General features: G+C 40.1%; 3 protein-coding genes across 3 annotated transcripts; 2 read left to right on the top strand and 1 right to left on the bottom strand.

The window, feature by feature from the left end:
- Nucleotides 1–759: 759 nt before the first annotated feature.
- Nucleotides 760–2537, top strand: tbx3b (T-box transcription factor 3b; the record flags this gene model as incomplete). The annotated part of the gene is made up of 4 exons (XM_083672713.1): nucleotides 760–1133; nucleotides 1272–1539; nucleotides 1864–2010; nucleotides 2457–2537. The coding sequence occupies 4 exons, from the start codon at nucleotides 760–762 to the stop codon at nucleotides 2535–2537; spliced, it is 870 nt and encodes a 289-aa protein (XP_083528839.1).
- A 2807-nt stretch (nucleotides 2538–5344) lies between these two features.
- tm2d2 (TM2 domain containing 2) lies at nucleotides 5345–7803 on the top strand. The gene is made up of 4 exons (XM_083674073.1): nucleotides 5345–5838; nucleotides 6200–6287; nucleotides 6534–6649; nucleotides 7205–7803. The coding sequence occupies exons 1-4, from the start codon at nucleotides 5582–5584 to the stop codon at nucleotides 7416–7418; spliced, it is 675 nt and encodes a 224-aa protein (XP_083530199.1). The 5' UTR covers nucleotides 5345–5581; the 3' UTR covers nucleotides 7419–7803.
- An 841-nt stretch (nucleotides 7804–8644) lies between these two features.
- On the bottom strand, nucleotides 8645–17774 carry htra4 (HtrA serine peptidase 4; the record flags this gene model as incomplete). Its single annotated transcript, XM_083672809.1, has 9 exons — nucleotides 8645–9277; nucleotides 10213–10308; nucleotides 10489–10546; nucleotides 10701–10815; nucleotides 11541–11573; nucleotides 11768–11962; nucleotides 12896–13100; nucleotides 13332–13423; nucleotides 17352–17774. 9 exons carry the CDS (start codon nucleotides 17772–17774, stop codon nucleotides 9112–9114), a joined length of 1383 nt encoding a protein of 460 aa, XP_083528935.1. The 3' UTR covers nucleotides 8645–9111.
- Nucleotides 17775–18180: the final 406 nt, after the last annotated feature.

The following is an 18180-nucleotide window of genomic DNA, read 5'->3' as shown; positions in this document are numbered from 1 at the left end:
TCATGCCGGGACACATGCCACTTGCCAAGTTAATAAATAAATAATAATCTGAAATAAAAAACAATCATAATGATAACAATAACAACAACAATATTATTAATAATATTGTTGTCATTATTATTATTATTATTATTATTATTTTTATTTTTATTATTATTATCATCAAACTTCCCTATTTAGCAGTCTACATCACCCAAAAGCTTTCTGTGGTAGGCTACTGTAACTCTCCTCACCTGACCCGAGAAAACCACACCCACAGTTGGGTGTCAGACACAATTGGTCCAAACGTGTCAAGGAGCCAATCAACTTGCTGTCAGACCAGCCTACAGTATTCGTCCTCCAGTTTGGAACGCAGACCGCGGGCTGGAGCCAGACTCACGGGTCTTAGAGAGGATCTCGACGCTTACGCGCGATTATGAAGAAGTGAAGAAAATGCAAGCACGTCTTCTTTTGATATAGGAGATGGAGTTGAAGGTCAATGTATTTGAATTCAACTTGTCTCATTTGGGCTGAAACGTATGCGGATCTAAACTTGACATGTCAAAGCTGATAGGACAACACAATGCAAAAGTTATCTTCAAATGATTTCACCGACAAAAAAGTGAAATAGCCTTCCTTCACTTCTGTCTTGACAAACGTAAGTTTTGAATTATTTACGATAAAATCCAACTTCACATAAACGTATAAAATGCTACACTGTGACATTAAAGCTAATGAGCGTAAAAAAGAAATCAGCTGGCCCATGATGAGATGAAGAGGATGAGAGACCCAGTTGTCCCTGGAGATATGGCATTCCAAACCTTTTTACCAAACCGGTCTTCGGATTTCGCCCTTGACGCAATGCTGGCCCGACAACCTCCCTTCTTCCCAGTCATTGCGCTAACTTCCCACAGATCTCTACCCTTGCCGGTTGCGCAAAGGAGCCTCACCCTGGATCCGAGCAATGCTGAAACGAGTGTTCACATATCCTTGCTAGAACAGCAGGCTGCCACACAGTCTAAACTCAGACCTCCGAAAATATTGGATACCGAGCAAGACACTGAAGATGACCCACAAGTTCACTTGGAGTCGAGGGATCTGTGGACACAATTCCACAAATGTGGCACTGAAATGGTCATTACAAAATCAGGAAGGTAAGTCTTAGAAAACATCACTAAACTCTGAAATAAAATGTAAACTATAACATAACTTGATACAAAATATTATATATAATATATACAAAATATTTCTACTCATTCCTGACAAATGATAGGCTGCTCTCCTTTCTCCAGGCGCATGTTTCCACCGTTCAAAGCCAGATGTACCGGTTTGAACAAAAGGGCAAAATATATTTTGCTAATGGACATTGTGGCGGCCGACGATTGCAGATACAAATTTCACAACTCCCGCTGGATGGTGGCAGGGAAAGCCGACCCCGAAATGCCAAAGCGGATGTACATTCACCCGGACAGTCCGGCCACTGGCGAGCAATGGATGTCAAAAGTGGTCAATTTTCACAAACTTAAACTGACAAACAACATATCTGACAAACACGGATATGTAAGATTGATTAATCTAAATTTTCCTCCCAATGTTTTGGACATTTTACTGTTACTGTAGTCTGATTTTCTTTGCCTGTAACGAAGTTATATGGAATAATGATTCGATTATAACTGTTATTGCTTTATTCGATTGAAATTGTTTATTCATCAATTGCTTTCTAGCCTAGTGTTCAAGTTGATTTATATTCCGAGAAATACATTGAAAAACTAATGTGAACAATGAAACTTTAACTTTTCCTACTTTAAATAACAATTGTTATTCGTTCTGAGGCTAAACATATTTTATTCCTTTATTAAATTGGTTATTTTCGTATGTTTGCAGACTATTCTTAACTCGATGCACAAATACCAGCCAAGATTTCACGTCGTGAGGGCCAACGATATCCTGAAACTACCTTGCAGCACGTTCCAGACCTACGTTTTCTCCGAGACAGAATTCATCGGTGTAACCGCATACCAAAATGATAAGGTAGGCGCACTGTATCGTTTAATCAATGCAATAACATTGAAAACAACAAATATGTCCAATAATCAGGCTAGGCTTATAGGAGGCCAAACATCGCGCCACCGTTTATGAGGAGTCAATGTCAATGATTGTCATTGTCATTAACATTTTCTTAATACAAAATAGTCAATCATTGTATTTATAACATCTTTATGAATCACATGTGATTGGCTTAAGCCAGTTTGTGCTTGTCAGAGGCCTAGGCCTACCTTTCCCCATAGGCTATAGAATGGGCTAAGTAATCAATTAAATGTTAATGTTTATGTTTATGTTTTGTGATGGTCATCATAATTTCTAGAGCACCGGGTTGTTCTTTTCCTTTTTATAATTTCGTTCGGTATTTTGAGGATTGGGTCCATATACTGCATGGTAGGGTTGTTGAAAGTGGTAATTTTCGTTTACATTTTCAGATCACGCAATTGAAAATCGACAATAATCCTTTTGCAAAGGGATTCCGTGACACTGGCAATGGGAGAAGAGAGAAAAGGTGAGAGAGATAATTCAGACAAGTGTCAATTTGTTCTTGTATAAAACTTCAAATAAAACGGAATAGAATTGTCTTTGTTGAAGAAGTTGTCTATTTTGAGTGCAGGAAACAACTAGGGGTGCATTCACAAAAGTCCAATTCAATGCGGATGAGCCATCGAGAAGTCAATGGAACCTTCGTTGATTCTTTGGCTGCGGCATCATTAATAAAATCAACAGGTTCGTTGATAACGAAATTCATATGGATATGTGCTTTAATATACGTTTTATTTATCGTTATAGTCTTTGTTACCAATCTTATTCCATTTCGATTTTAAAGGGATTTTTTCGTATGCTAATGACCTTGTTGTTACAACATGTTATGCTTCTCGTTTCCAAAAGAGGCTTATGATAGCGATCAGGACATCGAGGAATTGGGCAAAGCTGGACAAGATATGAGAACCATCTCTACCACCATGGAGGGACCGAAACCAGAGCCAAATGTTACCATGATGCATGAGGACAGGGCACTAAACGACGCACCCATGACAGAGAAAAACCGAGATGATGCTAAACAACGCCACATCAACAAGGTTGACAGTAGACCGCGCTCATTTGAACCAGAGGACCCGGGGACAACGGAGGGCCTCGAGCCAACAGTGGGAATGGATCACAGTGCTCATTTCCGCAGCACTTTCTCACACTACTATTCTTATCCACTGGACTTAACAAGACACATTCTCAACCCCTTGGCTGTCGCTCACCATCTCTTACAGCCCTCTCAAGTAAACATGGGGGGAACTTTCTGCAGTGTTGCATCGATGGACCGCGTGCTCGCGGCTGTGTCATCTGGTGGAGTGTGCGCTATGGACACGACCGGGATCGCGTCTTCTCTTCAAAGACTACCAGGGACGCCAGGATTAGACATCAACTTTCAGCAGCATCCTCTGGTATCGCAGGTAGGATGTCATGCCCGTCAACCTCAAAGGCCAAATCGTATATATATGCACCGCTGATGTTTCTGAGTTGATTCAAATGATCTTTACCTAAATACTCTTAATTTTTTTCTCAGGGCCTCGCAGTTTCCCAGTTCAGAGGACTTCTCCCCTATCCCTATTCCTATTTGGCCACAGCAGCTGCAGCTGTCTCCACTGCAGTATCGACACCAGTGCACCTCCCAGTGAGCCACCCTGTGCGCGCTCATGCCCGATTCAGACCCTACTCCATTCCGATGATGAGCTTATCAGACGATTACTCTGCGCTCCCAAAATCTATTCCTCTTGTGATTGACACAGACGTGAAATGCCACAGTTTAGCAAATATCCCGGTCTCTGTTCATTTGGGCTCCATGTCAGAGGTCAACGACGGTTACTTGGGATTGGCTTCTACTGCGTCCTCTCCTAAAATGTCCCCCTGCAAAGATTCAGCGGATGAGCTTCAAAGAATGCAACAACTGGTTAGCGGCATAGATAAATAAAAACTTGAACTTTACAAACTGATGAACATGGTGATCACACAGACCAGTTGCAATGCGCCCATAAGGATCCATGTTATCAACACTGATACATTTGTTTAAAAAATGCTGCATAACCCATGAATAATGCACGAGAATAAATATGATGATATTTGGATAATGGATAGGTTATGCGATTAGTATTTGATTTATTTGTGTTCATTGGCTACATGTATCTTAATTCCCATATAAAATCCGTTTTAAACCGCAACTGCATTTCACCCCCAGACAAATAGAGCAGTTTGGCTTTGCAGTATTTATTTACAGTGAAGAGGATTACCAACTTTACCATTTTTTAAATTTTAATTTAGCCTATATCCCGAGACATTAACGACGAAACTAAAGTGTGAATAATTAAATTGTAATTCTTCTGTTGATGCAGATTTTAGGCTGACAAGTTGATGACTCGAAGTTGTTCGTGTAGGCCTATAGGGCTTGAATTTATAATTTGAACATTGCACGGTGTGACTTGAAAATGCAGGCATTTGTTATTTTCATATAACAATGTACAGTCCTATTTTGTTGCCAAACCATTTTACAGTGTAGGCTACTATTTTGATTTATTGCGATTAAATTTGGTCGTAATATTTGAATATTTTTCTCGTATCAGTTATAAACCTTTAGGCTTTAAGCAATGCGATATGCAAACGGGAAAAGTGCCATGTCCTATCCATTAATAATATTATTTGTTGGCCTATTTTAAGATGAAAATAAATACAACTTTGCTAAAGTATTTATTGTGATTTGTATTAAAGTTGTGTTTGTGCCATGATATTGTCTTTCTTGTTTCCAACCTTCTCATAATTTCATAGCGATAATTGTTTTTGGGCCTATCACGAAGTAGCTTATGTTGAGTAAGTAGGTTATTTTATCGCAGACCTAGATAGAAATGAGGGAAATTGTTTTTATTCAGGTCTGTTATGAATACAAGGTATTGCAAGGCCGATGTCTGCATATCATATTTATTTATTTAGTCCATGCTGTTCTTTAGGCTATGCATGCACCAGCTCATCTTAAAAACATGTCATAGACTACTGTAATCAATCAAATCATGCACTTGATAAAGTTACACCCTTGTTTTCACTTATTTGGACTGAATGTTTTACATCGTTTGGCTGTCCATTTTCAAGTGGTTTGCTTTTCTGTTTTGGCCAATGAAATTAAATTGCAGGTGATTTCTGAGCAGAGTGCCTCACAACACACTGTCCTGCATGTTTTACTTCACCACTAGGTGGCGGCATTGTATTACTGCTAAGTTACAGAGCCTGAAGAAGAAGATCGGCGATTTCTTTTGACGTCATATCCACAACAAAACTACACCAGCCGAGCCCCCTGTCAACGCTCCCTATCAAACATGTATCTATATTAGAAGAGATGAATTGAGGTCACTTTTTATAGACCAAGTCATTCGGTGGTATAGCAAGCAGTTTTTTTTGACAATTCAGTTGACAATTTAAACCGTTAGCAAACAAGCGTACGCTTATCGCATGTAAGCTAGCAGCTAGCTGGCTAGCCTTCAGCAACAGCTGCACCAACATTGTCTGAGGTGAAGAAGAGATGGCCAGGATTTCCGTCAACTACATTCTTATATGCGGGCAAATACTCTTACTGCTGACTGTGTTGCTTTTGCAATGTTTGGAAGGAATTCACTCTCAGAATTCATCGGACGCACCTGGAAACAGAGCAACCACAGCTGCGTTCGGTGAACTACCGCAGGAGAACGTGACATATCATGTAATACCAGTTGATCGAGTGAATTACACTGACCAGTATGAATATAGACCACCGTCACCAGTTGTGCTCTGCAGCTACTTGTAAGTACTCCATTCGCGGTGGTTCTGTAAACCCCACCACATTAAACAATCACAGCCGGCCTGAGTCTGTAGATCACAAGTGACTGGTTCTCTATTTTATTGGCATTTGTGCTTTTTGCGGTTTTGATTCAAGATTCAAAGTGTTTATTATCATATGCACAGTAGAAAACATGTTTCCCTGTACAACGAAATTCTTGCTTTGCTGTCCGCAGAATGCCAACCAATGTAAAATATACAATACTAAAGAATATACAATATATACTAAACAAATGTACAAGACAGCACATTTTTTTTGCCATTCTTGCCTATAACCGAAGTAAGTTTGTATCTAATGTGTGTCACCTTTTGTCCTCGTTTGAAGGCCTGAGGAGTTCATACACTGTCAAGAACCATTGGACCTGGCAGAAAACAGCACAGCCCTGCAGGAGCTTGGGCACGGCTGTCTATCGGTATGAGACTGTTACACCTCCTTACAGTAGCGTTAGCCTACATTACAAAGCATGCCATGAATGACGATGACAAATCATGAACAGATGACAAAGTAAACATATACTCAGTCGACAACTCCTCATGAAGAAGGCCTATATGCAATTCATTGTTTGTGCTCAGATAATTCAGGTTATTGATGTGCAATGTTTATGTTCTGAAGAGTGTGTGTTCTGACATTGAACTGAACAGTTGCTCTCTCTGTTCAGTTTGGAGGCCAGGTACACAAAGATGTAAACCACACACCAGTCGTCTGCGCTGCCCTGGATGATATTGAGTGCGCAGGGCCTCGGGAGTTCCTGAGAGGAAATGTGCCTTGCATCAAGTAAGTGAGGGCATTCTAGAAATGGCACGAGTGTTATTGGTGTGGTGAAGGTCTTGTGGGGGATTGTATCTCATTTGTCTTCAATCTTGATGTAATCTACTGAAACTAAAGAGTTTTAGCCTGGTCTGTCTTATTATTTGTTGTTTATTTGGACACTTATTGTTTTTGATAATAATCGAACATTCCATTCTTCATTGGAAATATAAAAAAAAAAGTTAGGCCTATGCTTTGGATTTGAAATTGTCTTGCAGTTAGACGAATCCAGTTTACGGTTTTACAGGATTATGAAGAAATAAAAAAAAGCCATTAGAATCTATGCAATGGTCAGAGCAAAATGTAGGTGGATTTGGAGGTTGACATTTCTTAACCACTAGAGGGCAGTAGTTAAAAAGGAATTGCAAACATCCTTGAAGTCTCTCTGCAATGTCTCCAAAAAGTAGCCTTTATGAAACAGCACAAACTCCTCATCCTCCAAACTCCTTATCCAACTGTAGAGAAGAGATAAGTTGTGCATCACTTTTATCTAACTCTTTTCCCCTGTGGTTCTGTTTTCAGATATACAGGGCACTATTTCATCACCACTCTGCTGTACTCCTTCTTCCTGGGGTGCTTCGGAGTGGATCGGTTCTGCCTGGGGCACACAGGCACAGCCGTGGGCAAGCTGCTGACCCTGGGAGGGCTGGGCATCTGGTGGTTCGTGGACCTGATTCTCCTCATCACAGGGGGGCTGATACCCAGTGATAACAGCAACTGGTGCACTTTCTACTGAGGCCCTGCAAGCAAAGCATGGATGGAATAGAAGATGGATGTTTCTTCAGTCTTTCCTCTGTCATCATTATGGATCAGCAAGAGCAGCACAAGAGCACTGTGCTGTCCAGGAGCATGGCCATGGCTTGGCATATTCAATATCTTTTCAATGCTTTTTGCTTTATGGTTTCATAGGTGGACCACTGAACAGTTACAGTCAAGTAAACAGGTATTGTCTGTATGATCTAATCTATGTTATAAATGTCACCATGGGATAACTGCAGTATTGTATGTTAAAGTGCACCAAATCTTAGAACTGTCTCTCCGTCCAAGCATCAGATGACATTTGTTATCGACATCTTGACAATAAATAAATAATTGTAAATAAAGAAATAGATTTTTTTGTTTATCAGACTTCATTGTGTCTATCCCATCTGATCACGTCATGATGTATATACATAATTACTTCATCTGTTTTTCCAGTTGCTGTACATTTCTAGTAACACACATATGAAAATATTTACTCAAGCCTTGGGTGTCTTCCCAAAAATCTAATAAAAAAACAGAATTAATTGGTTTGGAACATTGGTTGAGTGCACAGTAAACACAGGCCTGTGATTCTTACATTTAATAGCAAGTACAACAAAGAATTTAACATTTCACAGTGATTATATAAGTGTTTGAGGCAAACATCAACAAAGTTTAAAGATGTGTTCAAACTGTCACCTCTGAACTAGCCTATTTTGAAATTGTAATGATTTTTTAATGATTACAAATGCAGTGTGCGGTGAGGTAGCTCTCTGATTTTAAGTTTCAATTCCATATTCTGTAATTCATATTCATAAACTGAGTTCCGCACTTGACAGTTGTAAAATTATGTACATAGTTTTATTTATATGGATTTGTTTTTTTTGCCTTAATTTCTACATATTACGTAAAATATGTTTGAGTCTAATGACAGTTTTCTGTAAATATGCACAGAATGCCAAAATGAGTTGAATTCATCTGACTGTATAGTGTATATTGCAATTTCATGATAAATGGCAGTTAAGAAAATGCACCTTCCCATGAGCATTGGGAGAATGTGGAATACCGACTAAACCACCTTACATTTACCCTGTCGAACAAGTGTTTGTGGTTCAATACAATAATTCTGTTGAAATGTGGTTGAGTCTGTTTCTACTAAAAAGAGACTTTGTTTCCATCATTCATCTCCTCTTCATCCCCTCTCACCCACTCACAAGGCACCAGTCAAAATATTGCCACCACCAAAGAATTAATTACACTGTACACAGTGGAACATAAAAACAAATGTCTCAGATTCAAGGAGAATTATTTATAAAATGTATTATATTTGGCTACATTTGATGTCCACATTGATATTTACCACATTCAGAAAGGAAGCAACATCAATTGTACATATTATGAATGAAAAACACAACTGAACTTCTTTGTTCTTCTAAACTGCCCAAACGACTACAGTTTCATACAGAGCTGAATGTTTCCTCTAAATACATTTGAGGATTATATTTCTAATTCGATACATTTGGATTAGGAAAGTCTAGCACTGTTGCTGGCCACAATAATGTTGCACCTTGTGGTAATATTGTCAGGAGAGTAGCCTACATCAGCATCAACATCTGTGCATAGTGAATGTGGACTGAGAAGTATTCTTGGAATTAAATGACATACAATGAGCGGAGAGACACAGCCACTCAATGCACTTCTTCAGGGACGACTGTTAGCATGATATCTTTGTTAGCACGACGCACCACTATCGAGAGGGAACTGCCTGACTGGACAGCCTCACTGACCTCCTCAGTGGTCTGGATGGGCTTCCCGTTGATGCTGACTATCACATCGCTGTTGAACATGCCAGCGCTGGGGAACACACATAACAACATAGAATCACACACTCGCAGTTACTCTATCATTTGCATACAACCCAACCATCCTCTGACGTCTCATCTTGTTCTCTGAAGGAAACAATAGTGACCTTTTAAGACAAGTTCTTTCTTGTGGAAACATAGCATTGAAATGAATCAGCTGCATTAAGTATAATTGTGAGACAAGATAATTGTGACAGGCTAACTGGAGCATCATCTGTGTTCTATTTTGGTATGGTGCTCATGAAGATTTTACTTAAGTATGCTTCCGCATGCTGTTAGTGGCTTGTGTTCGATTGCCATGGGTACCGTCTCCTACTGAATACAATATGTACGGAGCCAGTAAGGTGGATGAGAGATCCTGGCTAGTGTACTTCTTCAGCATGTGGTAAGGCGAGAAAGTCATGAGAAATCTGCATGTGGGAGACAGGAGTGTAATAGGAGCCCAACATTGAATCTCTGGCTTTGAGAACCACAAGGACGTTCTTATTCCAGTCCTTTGAGACTACCTGATGCCTCCAAACCCCATCTGCACAGCACTGCTAATCCAATTGGCAATGCCCAATGGCTAAATGACAAAGAAGGATCCATGTGAATCATACATATTGGTTTCAGGTTATGTCCAAAACCTTTTCATTTGCGCCAATAGTAGGTAGTATGAATGCTCATTTTTCAACCAGTCTCCTTGTGATTCTGAATGAAACATCCTTGCTATTAGAAAAACATTTGACTTATTATTATTATTTTAATAAATAACAGGCCAATCCATTTGGATAGGCCTACTTTAGGCCATTCACATTACTAAGATAATCACAGAATGTTGGCGTTCGTGATTAACACATTATTTCCATGATCCTGGGACCTGAGGGATGGGGGTGAGTGTTCCCACTATAACCTTGAGGAGGGGAGAAGTCTGGACTTGACTCTTACCTGGAGGCAGCTGTTCCTGGGATCACTTCATAAATGTACACTCCTGAACTAACATCTGGGAAGTCACTTTCCCTCTCCTTCAGATCTCGAATCAAACTGAGAGGACAGAGAGGATATTGGATAATTCTAGTATGACAAGGCTTGGAAATGGTCACCAATGATTTATCTTTATCCAACAAAATTCTGGGCTACGGCAACAAATTAACTGTCAATTTCAATATACATTGGTACTGACATTGAAACGTGCCTTCAAACCAAACGCATGTGTTTACTTACGCAGCTGAGAGTTGGAGCATTGAGACACCCATGCTTTTCTTTTTTGGCAGTGTCGTTCCTGATGACAGCACAGTAACAGCAAATGTTTTTTTATAAATACTTTTTACAGATATACCACATATCCAGATGTGTATCAGTCTGAACTATGCATATGATAACATTCAATTTAAAATCCTTGTTAATTAGCTAGTAAAGTATGAAGTCCTACAAACCCTTGATTTGTCTATTGTAGGAGTCTGCAAGGAACTGCCGTATTCTGCCAGCAGGAATAGCAAAAGATATTCCTGCGGTCACCTTCAGAGTATTTATGCCAATGACCTCCCCATCCTTCAAACACAGCAAAAAGCAAACATACATGACTTATGACTGCCACCTAAATGTGTCAGTGTTAGCTTCCTTGTTTTATATAAGTTAAACAGGAGACTGTGATCTCATGTCGTTCCAATCATTTTCGATCAATGTGTGACGATAATAAGCGTGTTAGTCGTTCTAACTGTGTGAAGCTACAGTACATAGATGGGATATATATTGTACAGGGCACCTTGTTTCCTTTGTAGGAAGTGTCTTTTTTACAACACAAAGTTGCAGGCCATAGCCTTGATACAGTGTGTACAATTGGGTGATATGAATATGAATACACTTTATCACAGCAATGTTCCCTAGAAGTCTTACTATTATGTTTCTCAAGTGCTTAGATGAACAAATATAAAGGAGTAAGCTTAGCCTTAAGCTTTGTCAAGGGCAGCAGTGGGAGTATTTCTTTCCTATTGAGATCAATAGTCAGACATAAGTCATCACCATTTGTATAGAGGCTGCAGATAATATATTCAAATAATGTTTCCAGAGGCGGATTAAAAACAAAAGAGATTGGGCAGTAAAACGCAGAACGAGGACCTTGAGCATTAAGCATATAACAAAGTGAAGTATGACCTTGTACTTCTCTTCCCTAAATGAAAGAAAAAAGATAGTCTGAATAACGTTCGGTCTGACAAATATGCTGATTACACATCATAATCCTTTTAAACACAGTATGACACAATAAATCCCCTTACCAAGTTAACGAGTGGTCCCCCAGAGTTGCCGTACTGTGAGGGAAAGGAGCGATAAACAGAAGTTATTGGGCGTCATTGTATTGCGATGCCATGTTTACTTCAAAAGAAAACGGAGAGGAGGAGAGACACAGTACTTACAGTGTGTAATACAATGCAGATCAAGAGATGCACAGCACATGTAACACAAGAATGCCTCTCATCCTGCTGGTTTAGCAGACATAACTCACATTGATGATGGCATCAGTCTGGATGTACTCCATGTTAGAGTCCTTGAGGCCCAGCTCAAGGCCATTCCTCTGAGTGGTGCTTACGATGCCCGTGGTGACAGTGTTCTGGAGAGAGAAAGGGCTTCCCACCGCCACCACAAACTCCCCCGGGCGAATGTCAGACGAGCGGCCCAATAGGAGCACAGGCAGTGGACCCTAGAACCAGACAGAGACCAGCAACAAATATGGTTTTACTGATTGACTCTATAGGCATCACTGGTCCTGTGCATATACACTGCGTAGGACCATCAAGGGCTCTTCGGCTGCGGGCGAACCCTTTGAAGACAGAATGTTCGACAAAGGGTTCTCCCACAGGACAGCTGAAGAACCGATAATGAAAGAAAGGCACTCATACTTAGCCTAAGCCTGTCTCCACCTGCTTTCTCACGTCAAATTTCTTTTTATTGCTGGAATCTGGCTCTTGGCCTATGGTTTATTGCGACCTACCCCACCCCTCCTAGGGCATAAAGCCTCATTCCATCACAGCGTCACTTTACAAGATACTTTTAGGATTTGTTACTACTGTACATTACATACAGTATGAGGACTTTCCCTCTGGCATCAAATTTTGAAGTCAATACGAGGTCCGAGGTCAAAATGTTATCTTAGGTATTTTTACTGCGAATTTGGTCCTGGAATGTTTTTTTTGCTGACAGTTTTTTTTGGATCAGGGATCCCTTTAATGCTGCACAGGAGGAGCTGTCTACATGACCGACTGTCCTAGCTGTAACAAATGTTTCATTTACAGCAACACTTTCAAATACTGAAGCTAAAAAGCACTTGCAAAAAGCTGAAGCTGTGGATTTATAAGACCAGAACCAATAGCCCCTGAGAGAGCATCTGACGACAAATTGACCATGTCAAGGAGTAGAATCTAATTTTAGTGGGCGAAGGCTCTTGCTGACTTTCCCCCCTTGGAACATCTGCTGGACTGTCTCTGTAGGATTAATTCACTCTCTGCCACTTTGATGTTAGTCATTGATGACAAGCCAGCAATAAGCCAGTGTAAAACACAAAACAACATTTAGTGGGAAAACCTCTGGGAAGAAAAGTGACAATGAGAAAAGTGTCTTTTAGGGGAATGCTCACATCAGACTCGATTTTGATGAGTGCAATGTCTAGCTTTGTGTCCACGTCCTTGACGGTGGCGTCGTACTGCACACCGCTCGCCAGCTCCACTTTGATTCGCTGCTTGTTAGAGAGGACATGGGCGTTGGTGACGATCCAGCCATCCTCCGACACGATGAACCCTGAACCACTCGACACGGGGACTTCCTGGCTTGAAAATGGTAACCTGCGTGAAAAGACACACCAATCATAATGATGTAATTTCATGGAATTTTTTTTGTCTTAATCCAATCAGGGTGTACCACAAATCCCCTCAACAGTACATTGTCCATTGACAAATCAGACAAAAAGTAACAAATAGAACAATCATATTGGAGGTCTACTATTGTATTTAGCAAGTAATAAGTAAAGCATGGAAAGGAATACAGGATTGCAATACTTGCTCTCTGAGTTTTACCTTCTGAAAAGGTCTAGATGCACAACTGCTGGGGCAATCTTATCCACCACATCTGCAATGAAGTTGAATTTGTAGCGCATACTTCCTGGGTTCTGGGAACCTGTAGGGACAGAATGTAAGTGTCATAACTTTACTATATATAATATATATATATATATATATATATATATATATATATATATATATATATATATATATATATAAATATACAGTGCCTTCGGAAAGTTTTCAGACCCCTTCACTTTTTCCACATTTTGTTGTGTTATAGAATCAATTTAAAATGGAATAAATTAAAAATAATTTGCCATCAATCCACACACAATACCCCAGAATGACAAAGCCAAAACAGGTTTTTATTAAAATTGAAATACAGAAATACCTCATGTGCATAAGTATTCAGACCCTTTGCTATGACACTCTTAAAAGTAGCTAAAACGCAAAAATGTCATTAACAAATCCTCAGTAAGTTGAATTAAGATCTTAATGCAAGGATAATAGTTCATGTAATTTTGGAATTAATATCTTTGTTTTTATAGGGACTCTGATTTGTATAGGAATCAATTACACACTGTGTGGATCAGGTTGTCATTACAAACTGAGCCAGGAATGCGACCCTGAGGCCTGGGGAGACTTTAAAAAATCTACAAATTGAATGGTGGAGAGGGAAAACCACAATCGATGGGACAATATCATCTCAGTCACTCTACAAAATTGGTCTATAACCAAGTGGCCAAAAATAATCCTTTAATGGAAAATAATCTATCTCATATCCATATTGTGTTTGCAACAATGAATTCAAGTGATACAGCAAAGAAAGTGGCTGGAAATGTGTTTATTTGGTTTTACTACAAAGCATTAAGTTTGGTGCAAATTCAGCACATGCAATGCAGTTTCCGCACCATCTCTCGTGTGAAGAATAGTAGTAGCTGTTATGGGTATGTTTGTCACTGGCAGGAACTGGGGAGTTTGTCAGGATCAAGAGAAAATTATGAAATTTGCTGAGTTGGTAGTGACATCGTAATCTGCACAGTGTGTAATTGATTGTTATGCAAATCAGAAACCCTATAAAAACAAAGATATTAATTCCAAAATTACATGAACTATTATCCTTGTATTAAGATGGACTCAATTCAACTTATTGAGTGATTTGTTGATGACATTTGTGTCACAGTGTCATAGCAAAGGGTCTGAATACTTATGTACATGAGGTGTTTCTGTATAATAGTATCATATATATATAATAGTATAGATATTAGGATTATTTTACTAAATGTGGAATATTTATTAAAAAATCCTAAACCCTATCAGCCGAAACTCTAAAAGCCTAAACCCAATCAGATTTGATTTTCAAGACATGGAAAATGGTGAATAGTTGGACAAAATAGTTTGGGATTACATTTTCATTGAGCATGATAAATACTCCATGGGTCAAAATATTTTGAGAAGTTGCTTTGGTGCATTATTTACCTGTAGAATAATTGATGGATATAATGCCGAGACTCATTTAAGGCATGTACTAGCACATCATTGCACTTACATAAGTTCTCCAGATTCTAATGCAGATACAACGTGAACTGACACGCTTACATACGATTTGCCCCCATTGCGGTACCATACCTGTGTGTCCTGGGATGGCTTGTCAAGTGCTTTCACATTCCGACATGATATCTGGTACTTACTACCGAACCTGTGGCAGCTGAGGGCAGGCTCGTTTGCCCACAAGGCAAGTTTGCATGCAGCAAACACAGCTTGTACCAGAATGACTGGCAGCAGAGGGAGCTCCTTTATCGGTAGCTATCCTTTATTCAATGAAATGTATCTCCATTGTTTCAGGGTAAATGGAAATGTTTGCTCCCAAAATATTCCCCTGCAGTATCAGTATCTCCTCCCCTGGTTGCATTAGTTCTCAGTTCTCTACTTTTATCTCACATGTGCTATGTCACATGAACGATTCCTGAAGCTATGGCCCACGTTCCTTTGTGCATTCAGACAGAAAGAGTTTTCATATTTGGATAGCAGCCCAAAATGTAGTCATCACTGCGGAAACATCCTTAAATGCAAATTTGTGTCTGTGCTCCTTAGGCTAAGAACGGCCTTGGCAGAAAAACATCCCCTGTCATCACCCCTAAAATATGTTCTGAGCTCGTAGCAGACACCTTTTAACATCTATGGCATTTTACAACCAGACCAAGTTGTTTAACATTGCTTATTATGACTATCAATAGTCAATGCATGAAGACCATCTCTTTTCCCCTGGTACTGTCAGAGTCATGGGGGGGAGGGAGGCCATGGAAAACACTGCTCCCTCAGAGCCTATACCATTTCCTAAGGCTCCACTGTCAAACCCTGATGGATGGGCAATGTTTAGGAGGCCTCCTCAATATGTGAGATACTGGTGGCTGCACATCACATGTGCTTTGAAGATAACATACACTATGATGCATGACGACTGGACTGCTCTTCATATGATTTAGAAAAAAGCTTTTTAGGATTGTATATTTTTATCTGCTATATATTGATCCAATGAATTTGTCAATTTGCAATGCTAAACTAACCTCACAAGGGAATTGGCACCTCTGGGGGTACACATGGGCATACAGAGAGAGAGACAGATCAAGAAATAGAGAGAGAAGAGAGAGAGAGAGAGAGAGAGAGAGAGAGAGAGAGAGAGAGAGAGAGAGAGAGACAAAGAGAGAAAGACAACAGCTGTCAACAATTTCAGCATGGGTATTTTATAAGCTGCGATTACTAGGAAATTCCAAGGAAAGGTGATGAAGTAATGTGCCGCTGGCATCCTCCTTGCCGTTACACTTACATCAGGTTCATAACTGGGTAAACAGTTGTTGCAAAGGAAGACAGCTCTCTTCTGTATGCAGGCAACATTGGGTCCCATGTGTAGTCCAGTCATGCGCTGAACCCATCTAAGGTAGGTTCTCTGATTGCTCTCTTAACCCCTCCACACGATCCAAGCTCCTTATAGACTGCATCCCATTTAGGTGATTACTCCTAGTCCAATCAACCCATTGTTGTGCCAGTCCGTTAAACATAATGTGACACCCTGGAAAAGCGCAGAGTAATTGGGAGCCATGTGGCTTCCACACCTGCTTTTCTGTGAAACCAGGAGGAGAACTAATGCATGATGAATTCTCCCATCCACAATCTTTTGTGGGTAGCAATGATAACTAACTGCTTAAAATAATAGATAGCACGCTGTTATACCCCGACATTCCTTTTTTACAATCCTATTGACACAAATAACAAAAGCGACATCACAACGTTTGCCACCTTTACTTGTGGTGCTAGTATTATGATAAATGGAAGTGTATACTATTACTGTCAAACGGAAAGTGAAAAACATTTATCATCTTCTAGTTCAGCCTGCAATGTCGTAGGCTGTTCCTTTACTCTATTTCATTCCATTATTATGGGTGTTGTTGTGTTGTTGCAAAGTTCTGCCTGTAACAGGTGAGTTCCCTCGGGAGCAAAAAGTTCTACCACAATGAAGGTGTGATAGCCAGTTTTCTCTACTGGTTTACTGTGGAGGATTTTTCCTCAGGAGGAAGCAATGGTATAGTCTTCATACTTACATACTTGCTAATTACAATCCCTGACAGGACATGGAGATATGGTGTACACATCAGAGCAGAAATACCCATGTAGGGACATCTTGACAAGCAATTAGGATTGTACAATCCAGTTATTCAACAAGCCTTCCTTATGTGTATGTGTGTGTATGTGTGTGTGTGTGTGTGTGTGTGTGTGTATGTGTGTGTGCGTGCGTGTGTGCGCGTGAGTGTGTGTGTAGCCTGTGCGTAATTTGACTTGTTACAGAGTTTAGAGAATTATGTTTATTGAAATACAATAATGCTTCGTCCCTTATTAGACCAATATAAGTTTGAGGAAGATGTATATAATTAATACCAAACGACAGAAATCAATTGGTTAGGCCTACTTATGACATTTTGATTGATTGGAGTAGCACAAACGTAAGGCACTTTGACCTCCAACCATAATCATTACACACTCACCTGAATCACAGTTGCCCTTCTGTATCAAGATTACCGAGGGAGTTCCACTAAGTTCTGCTCTTCTGTTTTCAGCTCTTAATCGGCAGATACTGGGGTAAGTTCTTCCATCACTCCCGCACACTGGTTCATTAGAAGTGCAAACACAGGAACCGCGAATTCTGCGCCTTCTTGATGGATAATCACATATCATCCCCTCACCGCAAACGGCATTCCCACGTTCCCCGCAAAGGTCACCCTCTCCAGAGGCACACACCGTGCAACATCCACAACTGTCTTTTACTACACCGTAATAACACAATCCGCGGGATGCAGGACAACGGGAAGCATCGCAGACCTCCGGACAAGTTTGTCTCTTTCGAAGTTGTCGCGCATGAATTACAGAGGCGAGAATAATGCAAGCCACTAATTTAATCATGGTCTAAACTTTCTGATTACCCCTCGTCAATTAGTAAGAAGCAATCGAAAATAATCGCCCTGTGCTTATTGCTTATCTGTGTCATCTATATAACCGTAATTGTGTGGCAAGGTGCAGTTCGACTTCACACCCTCTGGTTTACCTTTCTCCGCAGGTTTGTCTAGATGTCATTGTAATTATGTTCCAGTAGAAACTTGCTGATCATATGCTCTCTTCGAAGTTGCTCAATCCTTTGGTCCACCAGGTACCTTTGGTATCTTTGGTATGCAACTGCATGCGTTTATGAATATTTAGAGCAGAGACCCAAAGAAGACCCTCTCTACCTAGGAAGTATCACTTGATGACATACCGGTAGCCTAATATGCAAGTTATTCTGTGCATTTTAGGGGGGCAGTTAAAATGAATT

The sequence above is a fragment of the Argentina silus genome (genome assembly GCF_951799395.1).
Source record: "Argentina silus genome assembly, chromosome: 7".
Classification (NCBI taxonomy): Eukaryota; Metazoa; Chordata; class Actinopteri; order Argentiniformes; family Argentinidae; genus Argentina; species Argentina silus.
The sequence above is the reverse complement of the archived record's forward strand: the minus strand, read 5'-3'. Positions and strand labels throughout refer to the sequence as shown.

Excerpts from the sequence above, each read along its gene's own strand:
- tm2d2 (XM_083674073.1), top strand. The coding sequence starts at position 5,582 with ATGGCCAGGATTTCCGTCAACTACATTCTTATATGCGGGCAAATACTC. Across the intron at positions 6,288-6,533 it reads TTGGGCACGGCTGTCTATCG|TTTGGAGGCCAGGTACACAA; the intron begins GTATGAGACTGT and ends CTCTCTGTTCAG. Across the intron at positions 6,650-7,204 it reads GGAAATGTGCCTTGCATCAA|ATATACAGGGCACTATTTCA; the intron begins GTAAGTGAGGGC and ends TTCTGTTTTCAG.